Consider the following 22,772-nt stretch of genomic DNA (forward strand, 5'->3'; position numbering starts at 1 on the left):
CCGAGGGTGTGTTCCAGTTTCACTGATCAACATTCAGACATTACTTGCAGTTCTGTATATTTACAATGAAATATTAGAAAAGGAATACAAAAATATAATACCTCTTATAAAATCGTACCCAAAAAAACGAAATACTTAGGAATAAACCTGATCAAGGAGGGGAAAGACTTAAATGCTGAGAATTATAAATCATTAATCAAGGAAATTAAAGAGGATTCAAAGAAACAGAAAGATATTCCATGGAGTTCCTGTCACGGCGCTGCAGAAACGAATCCGACTAGGAACCACGAGGTTGTGGGTTCGATCCCTGGGCTTGCTCAGTGGGTTAAGGATCTGGCGTTGCCATGAGCTGTGGTGTAGGTCGCAGACGGGACTTAGATCCTGGGATGCTTTGGCTGAGGCGTAGGCTGACCCCTAGCCTGGGAACCTCCACATGCTATGGGTGCAGCACTAAAAAGCAGAAAAAAAAAAAAAAAAGGATATTCATGCTCCTGGGTTGGAAGAATTAATCTCGTAAAAATGGCCATACTGCCCAAAGCAACTTACAAATTCAATGAAATCCTCATTAAATTACCCATGATATTTTGCACAGAACTACAACAAACAATCCAAAAATTTATACGGAACCATAAAGACCAGGAATTGCCAAAGCAATTCTGAGGAACAAAAACCAAACAGGAACTCCGATATTGACTGAAGTTGACTTCAGTAATCAAGACAGTGTGGTACTTATACCAAGTCAGACATACACAGAGAACCAGAAATGAACCTATGGTCAACTAACCTTCGATTTGGAAAAAGACAGTCTGTTCAGCAAGTGGTGCTGGGAAAACTGGACAGCCGCATGTAAATCAATAAAACTGGAACATTAAATAAAATTCAAAACAAAAACAACTCTGGAGTTCCCGTCATGGCGTAGCAGAAACGATTCAGACTAGGAACCATGAGGTTCTGAGATCAATCCCTGGCCTGGCCTCGCTCAGTGGGTTGAGGATCCAGTGTTGCCGTGAGCTGTGGTGTAGTTCACAGACGTGGCTTGGATCTGGCGTTGCTGTGGCTCTGGCGTAGGCTGGCAGCAACAGCTCCGATTAGACCCCTAGCCTGGGAACCTCTATGGGGCATGAGTGGGGCCCTTTTAAAAAGAAAAGACAAAAATAATAAGATAAAATAAAAAACCTCTTATGGATGTGACAAACTTTGAATTTGGGTGGGCGAGGAATAGGGACTTGGTATCCCAGAATTATCCAGATGGGCCTAACATATTCACAGGGTCCGTATAAGGAGGATGCAGATTATCAGCAAACTGATAACTTGCTGGCTTTGAAAACTGAGAAACAGACCACAGACAAGAAATACAGAGAGGTAACCTCAGTAAAGGGGGAACCCTAAGGTCAGAAACAGATTCTCCTCTAGAAGAAAGTGAACCAACCACCACACAGAATAAAAAAGGAACTTAAATTTCAACCGTTAATAGCAGCAATATATAGCCAGAACTTCAAGCGGAAATTTGAAAAGCAAACCTTTATATGAACTACACCGATTTCCGCATTATAAGAAAAAAAAAACATGAGAAAAACCACCACAGTTAACACCTACCATAAAAAGATACAACCAAAACCTACAACCAAAACCAAACTTTAACTACTCTTTGAAACAGTTTCATCAGGGGAAAGCGCGAACGCAGTCCCCCACTACCACAAATTATGCAGTCGAGTTTCCCACATTTGGGGAAATCGCAGGGGTCAGCACATCCGGAGTGCAATGGATAAGCCTCGCCCTGGGAAAACCACCTTCGTGATCATGGTATCTCCCCTGCCAGGTAAGTATGAGTTGCCGGCCTCGCCTGCCTCCTCACCCTCCGACCCCAGACACTTCGCACAGACGGTCACTCCAGTCACGGACCCGCTACACCACCGCCTGCACCCAAACGACGCCTCAAAACCACAAAAGCCTGGCGAAAACACGCTGGACGCTGGAACTCCTGCCAAAAGTAAGCACAGTATGCAGAAAGGGAACAGGACCAGCAGCCACTGCGCTCATCTACATACTCCAAGCATCGCCTAGTGACATCACTCGGCAGCGCCCGACAACTCTGTCCCCGGCCTTGCTTGATGCGGTAGCTGACTACCAACCCACCAACATGTCCGCGCCCCAATCCCTGGAACCTGTGACTGTTACCTCCCTTTGGGGCAAAACGATTTTATGGAGTTCCCTGGTGATCTACTGGTTAGGACTTAGCACCTTCACCAGTGCAGCCTGGGTTCCGTCCCATCCGGAGAGATCCCAGGGGTCAGCACATCTGGGAACTGACATTCCACATCAAGCCACTGCACACCACGGGCAAAGAGTTAAAAAAACATAAAAGTACACTAAATAATTTCTCTTTTGTCTTTTTCAGGGCCACACCCATGGCATATGCAAATTCCCAGGTCTGGGGGCTGAACTGGAGCTGCAGCTGCTGGCCTGCCACGCAGCTACAGCCAAGCCAGGTCCCAGCTGAGACTGACACCACAGCTCACCACTCCACCACCACCAGATCCTTAACCCACTGAGCGGGGCCAGGGATCCAACCCGAGTCCTCATGGATACTAGTTGGGTCCGGTACTGCTGACCCACAACAGGAACTCCAAAAGACATTAAAGTAATGTATTTTTACAATTCCTTTTTATATTTCTAAATGATTTTTATTTTTTCCATTGTAGTTGGTTTCCAGTGTGCTGTCCATTTCTGCTGTAAGCAAAGTGACCCACTCTCTCTCTCTGTCTCACACACACACACACACACACACACACACACACACACACAGACTTTATTTTGTGCGTGGTGTGAGGGTGTGTTCCAGTTTCACTGATCAACATTCAGACATTACTTGCAGTTCTGTATATTTACAATGAAATATTAAAGAAAAGGAATACAAAAATATAATACCTCTCATAAAATCGTACCCAAAAAAACGAAATACTTAGGAATAAATCTGATCAAGGAGGGAAAAGACTTAAATGCTGAGAACTATAAATCATTAATCAAGGAAATTAAAGAGGATTCAAAGAAACAGAAAAATATTCCATGGAGTTCCTGTCACGGCGCTGCAGAAACGAATCTGACTAGGAACCATGAGGTTGGGGGTTGGATCCCTGGGCTTGCTCAGTGGGTTAAGGATCTGGCGTTGCCATGAGCTGTGGTGTAGGTCGCAGACGGGACTTAGATCCTGGGATGCTTTGGCTGAAGCGTAGGCTGACCCCTAGCCTGGAACCTCCACATGCTATGGGTGCAGCACTAAAAAGCAAAAAAAAAAAAAAAAAAAAAAGGATATTCATGCTCCTGGGTTGGAAGAATTAATCTCGTAAAAATGGCCAATCTACAGATTCAATGCAATCCCCATTAAATTACCCATGACATTTTTCACAGAACTACAACAAACAATCCAAAAATTTATACGGAACCATAAAGACCAGGAATTGCAAGCAATTCTGAGGAACAAAAACCAAACAGGAACTCTAATATTGACTGAAGTTGACTTCAGGCAATATTACAAAGCTACAGTAATCAAGACAGTGTGGTACTGGTACCAAAACAGACATACACAGAGAACCCAGAAATGAACCTATGGTCAACTAACCTTCGACAAAGGGGGCAAATGGGGGAAAAGATAGTCTGTTCAGCAAGTGGTGCTGGGAAAACTGGACAGCCGCATGTAAATCAATAAAACTGGAATATTTGGAGTTCCCGTCGTGGCGCAGTGGTTAACGAATCCGACTAGGAACCATGAGGTTGCGGGTTCGGTCCCTGCGCTTGCTCTGTGGGTTAAGGATCTGGCGTTGTCGTGAGCTGTGTAGGTCTGTGTAGGTCGCAGACGAGGCTCGGATCCCGCGTTGCTGTGGCTCTGGCGTAGGCCAGTGGCTACAGCTCCGATTCAACCCCTAGCCTGGGAACCTCCATATGCCGTGGGAGCGGCCCAAAGAAATAGCAAAAAGACCAAAAAAAAAAAAAAAAAAATTAAATTAAAAAAAACCCCAAAAAACTGGAATATGAAATAAAACTCAAAAAAAAATAAACAACAAAAAAAAAACTCTGGAGTTCCCGTCGTGGCGTAGCTGAAATGAACCCGACTAGGAACCATGAGGTTTCGGGTTCAATCCTTGGCCTGGCTCAGTGGGTTAAGGATCCAGTGTTGCTGTGAGCTATGGTGTAGGCCGCAGATGCGGCTTGCATCTGGCGTTGCTGTGGCTCTGGTGTAGGCTGGCAGCAACAGATTCAATTATACCCCTAGCCTGGGAACCTCTATATGGCGTGAGTGTGGCCCCTTAAAAAAGACAAACGACCAAAATAATAACAAAATAAAAAACCTTTTATGCATGTGACCAAAGCTTTGAGATTGGGCGGGCAAGAGATGGGGTTGGGTAGCCCAGAATTATCCAGATGGGCCTACCATATTTACAGGGTCCGCTATAAGGAGGAGGCTGACTACCAGCAAACTGATAACTTGCTGGCTTTGAAAACAGAAATGTACCACAGACAGGAAATATATAGACAACCTCTTACAAGGGGACTAAGAGCAGAAGCAGATTCTCCTCCAGAAGAAAGTGAACAAACCACAAGAAACCATTATCTGGAATAAAAAAGTTACTTAGTTTTTTCTTTTCTAGGGTTGCTTCCCGAGGCATATGGAGGTTCCCAGGCTAGGGGTCTAATCGGAGCTGTAGGCCCCGGCCTACGCCAGAGTCACAGCAATGTGGGATCTGAGCCACGTCTGCGACCTACACCACAACTCAGGGCAATGCTGGATCCTTAACCCACTGAGCAAGGACAGGGATCGAACCTGCAACTTCACAGTTCCTAGTCAGATTCATTAACCACTGTGCCACAATGGGAACTCGAAAAGTTACTTAGTATTTTCTAGAGCATGTGGTTATTCATTAACAGCAGCAATTAAAAATCAGTACCTTAGGAGAGTATCCAGTTTCTAAAAAGCTAGCTCTATTACAGTTCATAAGAAAAGAAACTGCAAAATATAAAGAAAAAATGAACTACGTAAGAGTACAGACAGAAGTTCTTTCTTTGAACCAACCAGTCCAGGGGAAAGCGCGAACGCAGTCCCCCACTACCACAAATTATGCAGTCGAGTTTCCCACATTTGGGGAAATCGCAGGGGTCAGCACATCCGGAGTGCAATGGATAAGCCTCGCCCTGGGAAAACCACCTTCGTGATCATGGTATCTCCCCTGCCAGGTAAGTATGAGTTGCTACTGCTCCCTGGCACCTCACCTACAGGCTCAAATCACTTTAAAGATAGGATGACTTTCGCGAAGCATCTTACAGACCCCCTACTTCTGTAAAAAAAGTCTCCAATCTATCATTACCATGCATCAATATTTTATACACCTAGGTATTGCCAAAATATTAGGAAATAGTGGCATAATATAAGCATGACCAGCAGTCACTGCGCTCATCTACATGTTCCACACCCCTTTTGCTGATCTCATTCAGCACGTCCTTTTCCAGGCATAGTTAAATGAAACTTAAAGACAAAGACACTCTATGGATATAAAGATAAATAAATTCCTTTCTTCAAGGGCTTGAAGCTAATTACATCACTGTGATTCTAGCGCAGTTCATTAAGCCGGAAATCCAAGTAACTGAAAGAACAAGTCTGAAAAGATGAAATTTGGCTAAACTACATTTGAAAATCCAGTCCAGGGTTCTCCTGTGGCCACAGCGGGTTAAGGATCTGGCTTTATCACTGCAGCGGCTTGGGTCGATGCTGTGGAAGGGGGTTCAATTCCTTGGCCCAGGAATTTCTGAAGGTCGGGGAAGGGCCAAAAAGAAAAAGTAAATCCAGCCCAGGTACTGCTAAATTTTTCGTCAGTTCAAAGCTTCAAGCACAAAATATGCTCCCTTTCAAATATATGGCCAATGATCACCCTCACTTCCAAGATAAGTTGCACAAACACTAATTCTAATATTTGTTTATTTACTTGTTTTTGGCCAGACTCGTGGCATATGTAAGTTCCCAGGCCAGGGAGCTATGACCTAAGCCACAGCTGTGGCAAAGGAGGATCCTTAACCCACTGCTCCAGGCCAGGGACTGAACTGGCAATGAATGCCAAAGAGACAAGCCAGATCATTAACCCACTGCACCACAGCGGGAACTCCTAATTTTCTTTTCTTTATTTTTATTTTAATTAATTAATTTTTATTTATGGCTGCACCTGTGGCATATAGGAGTTTCCAGGCTAGGGGCTGAATCCAAGCTGTAGCTGCCAGTCTAGCCATAGCAATGCTGGATCAGAGCTGCATCTTAGACCTATGCCAGCAGCTTTTGTCAACTCAGGATCCTTAACCCACTGAGAGAGGCCAGGGATCAAACCTGCATCCTCATGGATACTAGTCGGGTTCTTACCCCACTGAGCCACAAGGGGAACTCTTTGGAACTACTAATTGTTTATTTAAAAAAATTTTTTTTTAATTTTGTTAAGGGCCACACCTGTAGCATATGAAAGTTCCCAGGCTAGGGGTTGAATCGGAGCTGCAGCTGCCTGCCTACACCACAGCCACAGCAACACAGATCCAGGCTGCAGCCTGGGACCCACACCACAGTTCATGGCAACGCCGGATCCTTAACACACTGAGTGAGACCAGGGATCAAACCCGAGTCCTCATGGATACTAGTTGGGTTAGTTACCACTGAGCCACAATGGGAACTCCAAGGAACTCCTAATCCAAAAAAATTTTTTAAATAATAAAATAAAATGAAAAAGAAAAGATCTTTTATAATCTATATTTTCACTATTTTATTTGTTTTCTACAAGTATGTACTTTCCACCACATTTAAGATTACAAAACAGAAAAAAATAGGGAGGAGCAAGTCAATTACCTAATCATCCATTCTTTTAACAAATATACATTGAAAACCTCCTATAAGACATACACTGGGCTAGGGAAAACAATAGTGAGTAAAATCCACATGGTCCCTGCTCTACTTTCATTCTGGTTGGGGGGAAATATGTTAGATAAACGATCACACAAAGACATCTAGTGCTATGAGAGCCTTAAAAGGGGAGATTTGATCAGGTTTTGAGGGAGTGTGTTGGAGGTAAACGGATCAATGAATGCGGAGATTTGAAGGATGAATAGTAGTTAACTGGGTGAAGCAGAGAGGCATATACAAAGCCTCTGTTGCGGGATGAGGTCTGGCACACAAAAGAAATTAAAGCTGGAACGTAAAGAGTAAGGGGAGAGAGGTAAAGGATGAAGCTCAAGATGTAAACAGGAGTCTGAAAATACATGGCTTTTTGTAGGTCTTATTAAGAAATATGGTCTTTAACCTAAAAGAGAAATAGAGAGTTACATGAGCTGAAATATACTCTAGAAAGAACACCCTATCTGCAGCATGGGAGAAAGGACTAGACAGGAGGGGAAGACAAGACGCAGAGAGACAAGCTAAAGGCTCCTGGAGTACCAAAAAGAGAAAGGGTAATGGCTTGTCCTAGAAAAGGAGACATGAACATAATCAAGATATTTAGAGATCATTGGAGTTGCCATTGTGGCGCAGTGGTTAACGAATCTGACTAGGAACCATGAGGTTGCGGGTTCGGTCCCTGCCCTTGCTCAGTGGGTTAAGGATCCGGCGTTGCCGTGAGCTGTGGTGTAGGTTGAAGACGTGGCTTGGATCCCGAGTTGCTGTGACTCTGGCGTAGGCCGGTGGTTACAGCTCTGATTCGACCCCCAGCCTGGGAACCTCCACATGCCAAGGGAGTGGCCCTAGAAAAGGCGAAAGACAAAAAAAAAAAAAAAAAAAAAAAAAAAAAAAAAAAGATATTTAGAGATCAAATTGATAGGGCTTGTGGATATATTGAACACGGAGAGTTAAAGAGGAGGAGGTATGGAAGATTCCTAGCTTTCCGGTTTGGGCAGATGCAAGAATGGATATTCAGTTCACAGAGGGAGGGAATGCAAGAAGAGGACAATGGTTTTTGAGATGGGCAGAAGATAATGAGTTAGTTAAGATAGGCTGAGGTGGAGATTTAGTAACGTTCTGTATGCTATTAGATACTTGCATTTGGAAGTCAAAGAACAGGTCAGAGGTGGAAAAATAAATTTACAAGTCATTAGCACATAAATAGTCAGTGAACTGTGAATATTAATAAAATAGCAGAGAGACAAAGAGAATGAGAGAAGCCCAGAGGAGAGAACAGAACAGGGTAGTCAGGAGTTCCCGTCGTGGCGCAGTGGTTAACGAATCCGACTAGGAACCATGAGGTTGCAGGTTCGGTCCCTGCCCTTGCTCAGTGGGTTAAGATCCGGTGTTGCCGTGAGCTGTTGCTGTGAGCTGTTGTGTAGGTTGCAGATGCGGCTCGGATCCTGCGTTGCTGTGGCTCTGGCGTAGGCCGGCAGCTACAGCTCTGATTAGACCCCTAGCCTGGGAACCTCCATATACCTCGGGAGCGGCCCAAGAAATAGCAAAAAAAAAAAAAAAAAAAAAAAAAAAAAAAGAACAGGGTAGTCAGTGAAAACCAGCTATGGGACCTTAAAAGAACTATAACATTTCATGCCCAGGTTATGGAGGATAAAGTTGTGAGGGAGAAAGAAAAGCATACGAAGGAAATAGGAAGGATATCAGGATCACAGAATTCAAGGGAGAACAATCTTTCAAGAACTATGGACAACAAATATTTTGAGTTCCCATTACGTACAAGGCCTTATGCAATTGATATTGCTATTCCAATATACACGTTCGAGGCCTTCAGCTTTATCACAACCATCTCTAAAGCTAAGCCTTGATTCAGAGTTTTTTTCATAGTTCATACAGCACGCATCTATCTATCTTTCCTATTCCCAAATTCACCTGAACACGCAAGGTCATCGTTTTTTAAAGTTCTATGTTCTTAGGCTAAAAGAAAGTAAACTTCTCAGCTATAACAGAAATACTCACTTTATTTCTCTCCCACATGTCTAGAAAATAGCCCAGTCAGCATGGAAATGTCTCTTTATTTGAATAGTTAATTATAGATTTGATGTCAGATTGGTAGCTCATTCCTACCCTTATTTTATCTAGATAACAATAAGTCAGAAATGCAATACAAATCAGAAATACTAAATAATAATCTTGTTTGATCATAGGCTCCACAAAGGTATAGACTGTTTTGTTTACCCTTTCATCCTGCACAAAACTAGTGGTTAAATATTTAATCTTGCTTAAGTAATCCAATCTTCAATGTGCTGATTTGCTTATTTATTTAATTTTATTATTTCTTTGGCCACACCCACAGCATGTGGAAGTCCCCAGGCCAGGGAATGATACCATGCCAGAGCAGTGACCCAAGTCACTGCAGTGACAACACTGGATCCTTGACTGCTGAGTCAGGAGGGCTCTCCTTCAATAAGCTAATTTTATCTTAGCGGGTTTTTTTTATTATGCTTTTTGTTTCATAAGTAACTCAGAATTTGGGACAATGTGCTAATTTTTTGTTTTTGTTTGTTTGTTTGTTTGTTTTTTTGTCTTTTTGCTATTTCTTTGGGCCGCTCTCGCGGCATATGGAGGTTCCCAGGCTAGGGGTCAAATCAGAGCTGTAGCCACTGGCCTATGCCAGAGCCACAGCAACGCGGGATCTGAGCCGCCTCTGCAACCTACACCACAGCTCACGGCAACGCCGGATCGTTAACCCACTGACCAAGGGCAGGGACCGAACCCGCAACCCCATGGTTCCTAGTCGGATTCGTTAACCACTGCGCCACGACGGGAACTCCCAATGTGCTAATTTTAAATGGAGCCCCCCTACCCCAAGCTTTACCATAAGGATCAAGTTAAATAAAATAAAATAGGAACCCCTGCTGAGGTCTGGGTTCAAGCTCTGGTTCAGGAACTTCCACATTCTGTGGGTGTGGCAAAAAAATAAGTAAAATAAAATAACGTGAAAGCACTTTTCTTTGGCACTTTACTACCAAAGGGTAGTAAAATGGGAAAGGGTTTTTTCCTTAAAGGCTCACAGCATTAGCACTCTGCTGAGCATTTGAACTCTGCAGAGGTAGGTGCTCCACAAATTTTTCTTTTTTTTTTTGCTTTTTAGGGCTGCACCCTCGGCATATGTAGGTTCCCAGGCTAGGGGTCTAATCGGAGCTGTAGCCACCGGCCTACACCAGAGCCACAGCAACGACAGATCGGAGCCGCATCTGCGACCTACACCACAGCTCACAGCAACGCTGGATCCCTTAACCCACTGAGTGAGGCTAGGAATTGGACACGCAACCTTGTGGCTCCTAAGTGGATTCAGTTCCGCTGGGCCCCGACGATAACTCCTTAAAATCTTATTTTTATATTTGTGTTTTACTCTATATTAGTACTTGCTTAATAGAAAACGTTTTAAATGGCTCAGCACTTACATCATTCCATTTTTCCCTTTCTTAAGAAGTATTTGAGAAAAAACCTGACAGTATAGGAAGGTACACCTTTCATAAAAATCCCGTAACTTTGTTTAGATCCTGGCGCCTGGCCTCAGAAAACTGTATCTCAGTTTGAAAGCCTGAGATAGGGCAAACTGCATTAAAGAAATTTTAAGAACAATGAAAGAATTACTACAGCATCTCAAGGGTCAGAATGAGATATTAAAAATATGTAACAGAATAGCCACAGATAGAACAGATTAGTTTCTCAACTCTCCACTGTCAATGCAGCAAAATCCTAAACACGACTGATTCCATTGAGTTTGACCAGAGTACCTGAAGAATTATCCCTGAATATGTTAACACCATCTTTTTTCCATCCAAACCCCTGGTCACTCATTAAGCATGAATTCTCCCAGTGGACATTTATGTAATGCCCTCTCTGTATGTCCAGATGAGGATCAATACCAGAAGATAAGCAATGACAGAGTGCCAAATAAACCACATTTTGACTAGTCCTACCAGACTCTCCTTGCCCTACCAAGTGAGGGACAAACACTTCTCGAATTTTTCCCCTCAGTCCCATCCCAAGAGCTACCTCACAATTTGTAGCTAGCTTGGAGTAAAAAAGTCATCCTCCAGACTCCACTCGCCCATAGTAGCTTTTAATCCGGGCTTCAAGAAAACTGTGCTCTGAGCTTCCATGTCCTTATTTCCCTCGTGGCATGGCTGTGAGCTTTGGAAATGTGTACGGTTTGCAAAAGTGGTCAACACTTTTCCTTCCTTAGATCTTCTGTGCTTAAAAAGGCTCTAATTTGCAATATTTGGGGAGTTTCTTTAAGCTAGGAAGAAAAGACGAGAATTGTCGCCAAAATATAGGGAAGTTACTCCCTTAAATAAATTACATTCTCCTAGGCAAGGAAAGACTTTGTAAGCTACCTTCCAAACCGTTTCTCAATTCCCTCAAAATCCTCTATTTTAGAAGCGGTCCCTTCCCAACCAGAACAGGAGTTCTTGTGTAGCCCAACTCCTCCCGCCCAGGACCTGGGGAGCCCATGCTAAGCCGACTACGGGGCCATTACTTGCTTACTTTTCCAGCTACTTCTAGGCAGGTCGTGAAGAAATAACGGCCTCAGAAACCGTCACGCTCCAGACTCGATTCCGGGGAAGACGTGGGTGGGTGCGGGGATTTGGCGCCGAGCGCGCCCCCGCGGCTGTGGGGGGTCTGGCCCACAATCCCTCGCGAGGGCGAGGGAGGGCGTGAAAGGCGAGGGGGGCTGGCAAGGGGGGCAGACGGCCAGAAAAGCGAAGACACTGGATGCAATGGGGATGGAGATGAATCTTTATACGACTGTTCCATACCCCAAATCGGTAACATGCCAGTATGTGCTTAACTCTCATGTGGGGAGATCATTCCAACTATCAACCCTGAGGCCTCCACCCAAAGGGTCAGGGCAGAGGTGAGGAAATGCAAAACCCACTGGGCCTGGCTTTGTATCCTGCGATCTCCGTCCATCTTTTTACTGTTTTTACTGTCAGGATGTACGTTTGGTGTGCAAACTTTAATTGGGATTTGGAAGAAGCACGATGGAAACCGTACCGACGTGTGAAAACGTACTACTTTCCCGCAGTGCTGCAAAGCTCAAGGCCGCGTGCAGCCAGGCCGCGGACCCCGCCCCTTCCGCCTTACGTCTGACGTCACATGGCGCGGCCGGCGCGAGTGCGCGGGCTTTGCTGGCTCTGGGCTTGCGCTGCCTCTGGGTTTGCGCTCCCCCTGAGCCTGCGCAACTCGCACGTAGGTGTTGAGCTTTGAAATGCAGCGGGATTTATTGAGTTTCCCTCTGTCCCCAGCGGTGCGGGTGAAACTGGTGTCTGCAGGTTTCCAGACTGCTGAGGAACTCCTAGAGGTGAAACCCTCCGAGCTCAGCAAAGGTAAAGACTCCCAACAACAAGCTAAGGCAGTCTGGCTGCCGTCGGTACCGCCTCCCATCTCCGTTCTGTCTAGGCTTCAGCTCTGTCTCGGCCAGATGCTGCCGCCGCCCACCGCCGCGTTTACTATGAAGCAGCTCCTTGACTCCACTTAAATGTGGTTTGAATGGATAGAACTGCGGTCTTGAAAACGTGCACTAATTGCTTTCTCTGCCAGTGCTTGCTGAAAGCTCTAAGGATTCTCTCATTTATACTGAAAAGAACCCTCTTAGCGTGGGCTGTTATGTCCATTGTATAGAAAAGGAACCGATGCTTCTAGAGGCTAAGAAATCAGAGGGCTAGGAAGTTATGGAGCCAGGTTTGGAATTCAGACAAGCTGTCTAATATTCACTGTTCCAAAATCCAAAGAGCAGGATTAAATTCAAGAAAGGTAGGATTCGTGATAGAATTAGAAAAATTAAGAGTGAGAAAGGGAGTAGGATCCTCAGAGCTTGAGAAAGCATAAGTAAGAAGATAGTCGCTTCTCAGTGTAATTCATTGGAAAAAACCTAAACCTCACATTCCAAAACACTGTAGATTATGTGTTGGTGGGAACCGCTGCCTCCTGAGGTAAACAAAAATGAAGGAGTCTGCAGGCACCTTACACTACAGTGTGCCCAGAACTGTGTTATTAAGGTAGAACAGAGTTTTAAGTCATTGCCCTTAACAATGGAAAATAAGGAGGTTTCAGCTCTTCACTTAAGAACAAATGTTGTAGACCCAATATTAATTGTCTGTCTTAAGTCTTACTCCAAAAACTGTATCCCCCAAAGTGTGATTGGCTCATTTTCTTTCGACAGCTTGATTTTACAAAAAAGAGATGAGAGAATATGAATAAATGCTAACAATTACTGAGCAATTTGATGATTTCGATGTTCTACTGAGGTTTTTTTTTTTTCGTCTTTTTGCCTTTTCTGGGGCCCCTTCCCAAGGCATATGGAGGTTCCCAGGCTAGAGGTCTAATCAGAGCTGTTGCTGCCGGCCTACACCACAGCCACAGCCACATGGGATCACAGCCACATGGGATCCCAGCCGCGTCTGCGACCTACACCACAGTTCATGGCAACGCCAGATCCTTAACCCACTGAGTGAGGCCAGGGATCGAAACCATGTCCTTATGGATACTAGTTGGGTTCGTTAACCACTGAGCCATGACGGGAACTCCTTTATCAAGGTTTTTTAATGCATTCTGTTTAATTCCCACTTTGTAGAAGAAAAGTCTGGGGCATAAAAAAGTGACTTGCTCACACATAATGACTGCATAGTAAGTAATAATATGGAATGACAAACCTAAGTAATCTGATGCAAGAATAAGGCTCTTGGAGTTTCCGTTGTTGCACAGAAGAAACGAATCCAACTAGGTACCAAGAGGTTGCCTGCTAGATCCCTGGCCTCGCTCAGTGGGTTAAGGATCTGGCCTTGCCATGAACTGTGGTGTAGGTCACAGACATGGCTTGGATCTGGCATTGCTGTGGCGTAGGCTGGCGTATAGACCCCTAGCCTGGGAACTTCCATATGCCGCTGTGTGGCCCTAAAATGACAAAAAGAGAAGAAAAAAAAAAAGAGGTAAGACTCTTAAATTGGATGGAATTTTAATTTCCTTAGTAGCACATGGAGGTTCCCAGACTAGGGGAACCTATAGCACCACCAGATCCAAGCCAAGTCTATGACCTATACCACAGCTCATGGCAACACTGGATCTTTTTTTTTTTTTTTGTCTTTTTTTAGCTATTTCTTGGGCCGCTCCCGCGGCATATGGAGGTTCCCAGGCTAGGGGTCCAATCGGAGCTGTAGCCACCGGCCTACGCCAGAGCCACAGCAACGCGGGATCTGAGCCGCGTCTGCAACCTACACCACAGCTCATGGCAACGCCGGATCGTGAACCCACTGAGCAAGGGCAGGGACCGAACCTGCAACCTCATGGTTCCTAGTATGATTCATTAACTCCTGCGCCACAACGGGAACTCCCAACACTGGATCTTTAACCCACTGAGCAAGGCCAGGGATCAAATCCTCATCCTCATGGATACTAGTTGGGTTCATTACCACTGAGCCACGATGGGAACTCCCATAAGCAGCTTGTTTTATAACTTCCAATTTCACTTCTCAGGCTATGTTGTTAGAAAGGAATGAAATTGTGTAGTCGAAGAAGCAAAAGCATATTGTTTAAAGTATTTGTGCATCTCTTCTTTTTTGTGTATGTTTTTAGGGCTATATCCACAGCATTTAGAAGTTACCAGGCTAGGGGTCAAATCAGAGCTTCAGCTACTGGCCTATGCTACAGCCACAGCAACTCCAGATCCAAGCCACATCTGCAACCTGCATTGCAGCTCCAGGCAATGCCGGATCCTTAACCCACTGAGTGAGGCCAGGAATCAAGCCCCCATCCTAATGGATACGAGTCGGGTTCCTAACCCACTGAGCCACAACTGGAACTTCCCAAATAATTATTTTTATTAAATAGTTTGGAGTGATCCATTATTCCAGTGTTTTCATAAAAATTTTTCATTATGAGTAATACACACACACATGCACTTGTAAAATTTGTATCTTGTTTTAGGCAACTACAGAGGCCATATATTCATTCTTTCCTAAGGAATAATTTGTATACCTTATGAGAGCAAGTTATATATGGCTTCATAAGACCATAGAGGTAGTAAAAGGACCAAAAGGAAAAAAAAGTACATTTTTATTTCTGAGATTCTCTTATATGTACTCAAAAATGCTTTAGAGGTTTAGGTCTCTGAATTCTGTTTCTGAGGTAATAGATAAATCTTCTAAGTATGTGAAGACTAAGAAAACATAAATGCCTTTATTAACTTGAAAAATTAAATAGTTAATTGAATGTTATATTCGTATGTTTCTCTACTTTTGGCATCACTCTTGTTACTTAAAAGTTAAAGTTAATGAAGACAACCCAGTAGCCTGTTAGACTTTTTTTTTAAGACTGTCTTTTTTTTTTAATTAAAAAAATTTTTTTTTCTCATCTGTAGTTGTATAATGATCATCACAATCCAGTTTCACAGGATTTCCATCCCACAACCCAAGCACATCCCCCCACCCCCCAAGACTGTCTTAAATTTCTAAAATCAGGTGTTTTTGTTTCTGTTTCTTACTTTCAGAAGTTGGGATATCTAAAGAGGAAGCCTTAGAAACTCTGCAGATTGTAAGAAGAGAATGTATCACAAATAAAACAAGATATTCTGGTACAGCTGAGTCTGGCAAGAAGTATACAGCACTGGAACTTCTTGAGCAAGAACATACCCAGAGCTTCATAATTACCTTCTGTTCAGCACTAGATAATATTCTCGGGGGTGGAGTACCCTTAACCAAAATAACAGAAATTTGTGGTGCACCAGGTGTTGGAAAAACACAATTATGGTAAAACAAAATGGTCCCTTTTTCAGGGTGGGCTTAATAACATTTTATGGGAGTTCCCGTCATGGCTCAGTGGGTAACAAACCCAATTAGTATCCATGAAGAAGCAGGTTCAATCCCTGGCCTCGCTGAGTGGGTTGAGGGTCTGGCATTACCATGAGCTGTGGTGTAGGTGGCAGACGTGGCTCGGATCCCATGTGCTCTGGCTGTGGCGTAGGCTGGCATCTACAGCTCCAATTCAACCCCTAGCCTGGGGGACTTCCATGTGCTGTGGCGTGGCCCTAAAAATAAAAAATTAAATACGTAAATACTATTTTATATAAGTAACAGAGTATTGTGTTGTGGGTTTATAGTTAGGAGACCAAAAAAGGTGTACATGTGCTCCTGATTTTGTGTATGTGGATGGGTGCATCAAACAAATCAACTTAACATTTGCTTTATTTCAGCACCCTATCTTGTTAAATTGATAAAATTATTTTCTATTAAAAATGTAAATAAAAAGTTTTAATGTATCTTCTTTATTTAACCAGATAATCCAGGCTACGTAACTTGTATTTGTACTTTCCCAAATACTTTCAAATATAGATGTTCTGAAAATACTTGAACATTGAAAATGGACTAAGGGAATGTTTACTTATTTATTCTGTGGCTGTTGAATCGTCCTTTGACTGTCATTAAATTATTTACATCCTGATGAAAACAATGTTTCTCTTGCAGCAGTATAGTATGGTCAGTAGGGTAAATAGGCAATCTTATACTTTATTATAGAATTAATTCCTGAGGATGTAATTGAAAGCCAGATGTTTGGAAGCAGATTTATGTATAATAAAAATGGGTTGCAGGAGTTCCCACTGTAGCACGATGGGTTGAAAATCCAGTTGCAGTGGCTCTGGTCAGTGGAGGTGAGGCTTTGATCCCTGGCCCCATGAAGTGGGTTAAAGGACCCAGTGTTGCTATAGCTGCGACTAGGTCACAGCTGTGCCTTAGATTCAATTCCTGGCTGTGGAACTTCCATATTTTAATGATGTGGCCATTAAAACAAACAAAAGCATATTCCATTCCCAGAAGCCTCCAAACCACTAAAAGTCCTTAATTGTGGTTTTATAGGTACACCCTTTCCCTAATCCAAGCATTAATTGACTTACATGTGTCTGGAGCCATGAGGAGTCAACTGTTTCCTTTAGAGGGTATTGGCACCTATAAAATATTTAGTGATAACTAATGGGTGGTGATCTGGACTTTGAAAAACACTGTCTTAGATGATCATGATAACACTTTGGTCATTTCACTTTTTCTTGACAGTATGCAACTGGCAGTAGATGTGCAGATACCAGAATGTTTTGGAGGTGTAGAAGGTGAAGCAGTTTTTATTGATACAGAGGGGAGTTTTATGGTTAATAGAGTAGTAGACCTTGCTACTGCCTGCATTCAGCACCTACACCTTATAGCAGGAACACATATGGAAGAAGGTAAGTTAGCAAGTGCTCTTTTTTCTGTATAATAAAAGTAATTTGCATTTGTATCCATCGTATCAAGAGAGCGTTTGGAACATGAAGCTTAATGACTTGACAGTGTACTAGTATTAAACTGTTATACTTCTCTTACAAAATGAGAAATGTCACAACCTGGGCTGGCCTTTTCTTCCCCTTTTTTGGCCCTCACTTCTTAACTGCAGGAGCTTTGGGGCAAAACCTGTGTATACTTCAATGAATGACTTCAAGTCGTCATGCTCTGGCCTGCCAGGCATAAACTAATGTTGTTGAACCCCTTAATATAAATAAATGTCATGTCAGTGCATTCAATGCACTCAATACATTCAGTGCATATTTTCTTTCACACTGGTTTTTCCAAAAACCAATGGTGGCTTTGAAAAATTATGTCCAGGGAGTTCCTGTTGTGGCGCAGTGGTTAACGAATCCGACTAGGAACCATGAGGTTGCGGGTTCGGTCCCTGCCCTTGTTCAGTGGGTTAACTATCCGGCGTTGCCATGAGCTGTGGTGTAGGTTGCAGACGCGGCTCGGATCCCGCGTTGCTGTGGCTCTGGCGTAGACTGGTGGCTACAGCTCCGATTGGACCCCTAGCCTGGGAACCTCCATATGCCGCGGGAGCGGCCCAAGAAATAGCAACAACAACAAAAGACAAAAAGACCAAAAAAAAAAAAAAAAAAAGAAAAGAAAAATTATGTTTAGCGAGTTCCTGTTGTGGGTCAGTGATTAACGAACCAGACTAGTATCCATGAGGACACAGGTTTGATCCCTGGCCTTGCTCAGTGGGTTAAGGATCTGGTGTTGCAGTGAGCTGTGGTGTAGGTTGCAGACTTGGCTCAGATCCTGCATTGCTGTGGCTGTAGCCTAGGCCAGCAGCTACAGCTCTGATTCGACCCCTAGCCTGAGAACCTCAATATGTCTCAAGTGGGCCCTAAAAAGACAAAAGGAAAAAAATTATGTCTAGAAATGTTTGGAACATTAGGCTGATTGACGTTATGGGGCTCTCAGTAGTATGGAATGTACTTCATAACTGTGTTGATTGTATTGTTAGTGTTGGGAAGTTTTTTTACTCTTGTCACGTGGAAATAAAGTGATGAAAAAATTTTTATTTTAAGGTAGTTTGTATTCAGGTTCCTTCCTCCCACACACACCTGTGGCATATGGAAGTTCCCAGGCTAGAGGTCAAATCAGAGCTGTAGCTGCACCAGATCCAAGCTGAATTTTTGGCCTTTGCCATAGCTTCTGGCACCGCTGGATCCTTTAACCCACTGAGTGAGGACAGGGATTGAACTCACATCCTCATGGATGTTAGTCAGATTCTTAACCTGATGAGCCACAATGGGAACTCCCTCAAGTTCTTGTCCTTTCAATTACTCATAAAATTGAACAGTTTCTAGTTTGACTGTTTTATTTTGCTTTATTGTATTTTATTTTTCAGATGTTTAGTTTTTATTTTTTCTCTAGAAATTTTAAAAAACAAGGCTTTTCATAAGTTGTATTCCTTTTTTTTTGTTTTTTTGTTTTTTGCTTTTCAGGGCTGCATCTGGGGCATATGGAAGTTCCCAGGCTAGGGGCTGAATCAAAGCTGTAGCTGCAGGCCTGTGCCACAGTCACAGCAACATGGGATCCAGGCTGCATCTGCAACCTACACCACAGCTCACAACAACGCCAAAATCCTTAACCCCTTGAGCGAGGCCAGGGATCAAACCTGCATCCTCAAGGAAACTAGTCAAATTTGTTTCCACTGTGCCATGATAGAAACTACTGTATTCCCTTTAATGAATGTGATCATTATTGGATTTTTTTTTTTCTTTTTAGGGCCACACCCACCGCATGTGGAAGTTCCCAGGCTAGGGGTCGTCAAATTAGAGCTACAGCTTCTGGCACGCTAAGTACATGTTTCAGTGCAATGATTTTTCACTGATTTCTTTCTGAAATATGTATAAAACCAATCTGGTTTTTTTTTTTTTTTAATTCAGTCTAAGGAGGGAATTTAATTTTATATCTTTGTTTCTACTTAGTTATCAAATTATGCTATAGCATTTAAGGGAAAGTATGATCTTTAGATCAGTTTTTCTTTTAATTCTTAATTTCGAGTCATAAATATGAAAGAAATCCCGTTATGTTATTTCTATTCAGTTAAAGCCAATAGCTAGAAATATGAAAAGTCAGACATTAAAAAAACTAATATAGGTATATAAACAATTTCTAGCTAGCTTAGTATGTAAGGAAACAGTGGAAAAGGTGAAAATGAGAGGTCGGGAATTAGAGTTCCCACTGTGGTGCAGGGGGTTAAAAACCCGAATGAAGCAGCTTTGGTAGCTGTTGAGACATGGGTTTGATCCCCAGCCTGGCGCAGCAGGTTAATGGATCCAGCGTTGGAAGTTCCCATTGTGGCTAAACGGTAACAAGCCCAAGTAGTATCCATGAGGATGCAGGTTCAATCCCTAGCCTTGCTTAGTGGGTTAAGGATCAGGCAGTGCTGTGAGCAGTGGCATAGCCCGGCAGCTGTAGCTCTGATTCTACCCCTAGCCAGGGAACTTCCATATGCCTCAAGAACGGCCCTAAAAAGCAAAAAAAAAAAAAAAAAGGGTGTTGCTGAAGCTGTGACTGGGATTCAGTCCCTGGCCTGGGACCCTCCATGTGCCATGGGTGTGGCCATTAAAAAAAAAGAGGTCAGGAATTATGAAATGATAGTTTTATGAAATGACAGGTAAAACTAATAATTTTAAGATTGTTTTGTTGTTTCTTTCAGAGCAGCCGAAAGCTTTGCAGGATTTCACTCTTGAGAATATTCTCTCCCATATTTACTATTTTCGTTGTCGTGACTACACAGAGCTACTGGCACAAGTTTATCTCCTTCCAGACTTCCTTTCAGAACATTCAAAGGTATGGTTCAAACAACTGAAATATTACTAACCAAACATGTTTGGACATGTTTGATTAGCATGAAAAATAGTACAGTGGTATAAGCCAATTAAAATATCTTCCTTCCTTATCCTATGATTTATTTATATTTACGTATATTTTGTATGTGTGTGTTATGACCAAAGTAAGAAATTGAAATAATGTTGAAAGCGGTTCTATCTCCAGTAATGGTGGAATAACTCCTATCAAATAAACTGTATAGAAAGGTATAAAATGAAAAATAGAGAGTTCTGTGGTTGGCCTAGTGTGGTTAAGGATTTGTCCTTGTCATTGCTGTGGTTTAGATTCAGTTTGGGAACTTTTTTTTTGTTTTTTGGTCTTTTTAGGGCCACACCTGTGGCTTATGGAAGTTCCCAGCCTAGGGGTCAAATCAGAGCTGCAGCTACCAGCCTCTGCCACAGCCACAGCAACACCAGATCTGGGCTGCATCTGCAACCTATACCACAACTCATGGTAATGTCGGGTCCTTAACCCATTAACCAAGGACAGGTATTGAACTGCATCCTCATGGATACTAGTAGGGTTTGTTATTGCTGAGCTACAGTGGGAACTCCCGTGAGCTGGGAACTCCTGCATGCCAGAAGAGAGAGAGGGAGAGAAAGAAAGGAAAGAAGGAGGGAGGAAGGAAGGAAGAAAAAACTTCTGCTACTGCTTCTTCTCATAGTTGATCTCTGTCACTATTAAGAGCTTGTGTGTGTGTGTGTTCCCCCCCAATTTTTAAGCATATTTCAGTATCTTCCCCACTTTTAATATGTTTAATGGAATTATACTGTAATATTTTGCACTTTCCATTTTGGCTTAGTGCTTTGTGTATCTATTTGTATCAGCAAATATGGATAGACCTTATTCTTTTTCCAGCTGCATATTATTATTATTATTATTATTATTATTATTATTTGTCTTTTTGCCTTTTCTGGGGCCGCTCCCACGGCATATGGAGGTTCCCACGCTAGGGGTTTAATTGGAGCCGTAGCCGCTGGCCTACACCACAGCCACAGCAACGCAGGACCCGAGCCAAGTCTGCAACCTACACTACAGCTCATGGCAACGCCGGATCCTTAACCCACTGAGCAAAGCCAGGGATCGAACCTGTAACCTCATGGTTCCTAGTCGGATTCATTAACCACTGAGCCACGACGGGAACTCCAAGCTGCATATTATTTTAAGAAGGTACTGGGAATGTAAAATGGTACAGTTGCTGTAGAAAGCAGTATGGCAGCACCTCAGAAAATTAAAAACTGAATTACTGTATGATCCAGCAGTTCTCCTTCTGGATTTATAATCAAAAGAATCGAAGGCAGGGTGTTAAGATATTTGCACACTCGTGTTCATAGGAGCATTGTACTGTGTAGCTGAAACATGGAAGTAACCCAAGTGTTCATTGATGGATGAATAGATAAGCAAATTTGATATGTATATACCATGGAATATTATTCAGCCTTAAAAAGAAATTCTGACACAAATGCTGCAACATGGACGAATCTTGAGGACATTATGCTAAGTAAGCCAGCCCTGGGAGTTCCCTGGTAGTCTAGTGGTTAGAATTTGGTGCTTTCCCTATTGCAGCTCAGGTTCAGTCCCTGGTCTGAGATCCCCCTAAAATCAAGCCACTGCACACCATAGCTAAAAAAAAGAGCCAGTCACCAAAAAAGACATACTTTATTATTCTATTTATGTAAGGTATCAAGAGTAGTCAAACTCATTAGAGACAGAAAGTAGCAGTAAGCAGTGGTTGCCAAGACCTGGGAGGAAGAGGAGAACGGGAGTTATTGTTTAATGAGTATACAGTTCTAGCTTTATAAGATGAAATATTGTTCTGGAGATGGTAACACAACATTATGAACATATTTAATATCACTAAGCCATACACTTAAAAATGATTAAGATGGTAAATTTTATGTTATGTGTATTTTAGCACAATAAAAAAAATTGAGGGGAAAAGTAGGTACCTGTAACCAATCCTCTATTGGTGGACTTTGAGATGCTACTGTATCATTCTACTTATATAAGGTATCAAGAGTAGTCAGACTCACTGGAGACAGAAAGTAACAGTAAGTGGTGGTTGCCAGGACTGCTTCATCCAGCAACAGCAGAATACACCTTCTCCTCAAGTTCACATGGAACTTTTCGCCAAGGTAGACATTGTCACAAAACTATCAAATCTCTTGTCTGTTCTCCTAAGGGCCCATGTGTCTTTACGAAAGTACTTTGTTTTCCTAGAAATACCTTTTCTCCATTCTGTGAATTTTCTTTTCTGCTGCACCCACAGCACAAAGAAGTTCCCAGGCCAGGGATCAAACCAAGCGGGGACCAAGCCACAGCAGTGACCACACCAGATCTTTAATCTGCTAGTGTCCTCTTTTCTCTTTCTTGATAGTGTCCTTTGATGCACAAAAGTTTTAAGTTTTGATAAAGTCCAATTTATCTATTGATTATTACTCGTATTTTTGGTATCACATGTAAGAATCCATTGCCAAATGCATGATCAGGAGTTTATAGGGAAGGGAGTTCCCTGGTGGATTGGGCGTTGTCACTCCTATAGCTTGGGTTGACTCCCTGCCCCAGGAACTTTTGCATGCTGTGGACATGGTCAAAAAAAAAAAAAAAAAAAAAAAAAAAGTTTATAGGGA

At 42.9% G+C, this 22,772-nt stretch overlaps 2 protein-coding genes across 7 annotated transcripts in view; one reads left to right on the plus strand and one right to left on the minus strand.

Annotated features, from left to right (window-relative positions):
• The window catches only part of TEX14 (testis expressed 14, intercellular bridge forming factor), a 160,430-nt gene extending 148,403 nt beyond the window's left edge, over positions 1 to 12,027 (minus strand). The window contains 1 exon segment of the mRNA XM_021067278.1: positions 11,471 to 12,027. The gene's annotated coding sequence lies outside the window, so the exon portion shown is untranslated.
• The window catches only part of RAD51C (RAD51 paralog C), a 42,164-nt gene continuing 31,466 nt past the window's right edge, over positions 12,075 to 22,772 (plus strand). For 5 of the 6 annotated variants that reach the window (XM_021067281.1, XM_005668974.3, XM_021067280.1 and 2 more), the window contains exons 1-4: positions 12,082 to 12,312; positions 15,471 to 15,729; positions 17,029 to 17,195; positions 19,970 to 20,103. In XM_021067281.1, the coding sequence (XP_020922940.1) occupies positions 12,195 to 12,312; positions 15,471 to 15,729; positions 17,029 to 17,195; positions 19,970 to 20,103 (678 nt within the window). In that variant the 5' untranslated portion in view covers positions 12,082 to 12,194. Of the gene's footprint in view, positions 12,313 to 15,470; positions 15,730 to 17,028; positions 17,196 to 19,969; positions 20,104 to 22,772 lie in introns of all 6 variants that reach the window. The other variant, XM_021067279.1, reaches the window with a different exon arrangement.

Source organism: Sus scrofa, chromosome 12 (genome assembly GCF_000003025.6).
Source record: "Sus scrofa isolate TJ Tabasco breed Duroc chromosome 12, Sscrofa11.1, whole genome shotgun sequence".
Classification (NCBI taxonomy): domain Eukaryota; kingdom Metazoa; phylum Chordata; class Mammalia; order Artiodactyla; family Suidae; genus Sus; species Sus scrofa.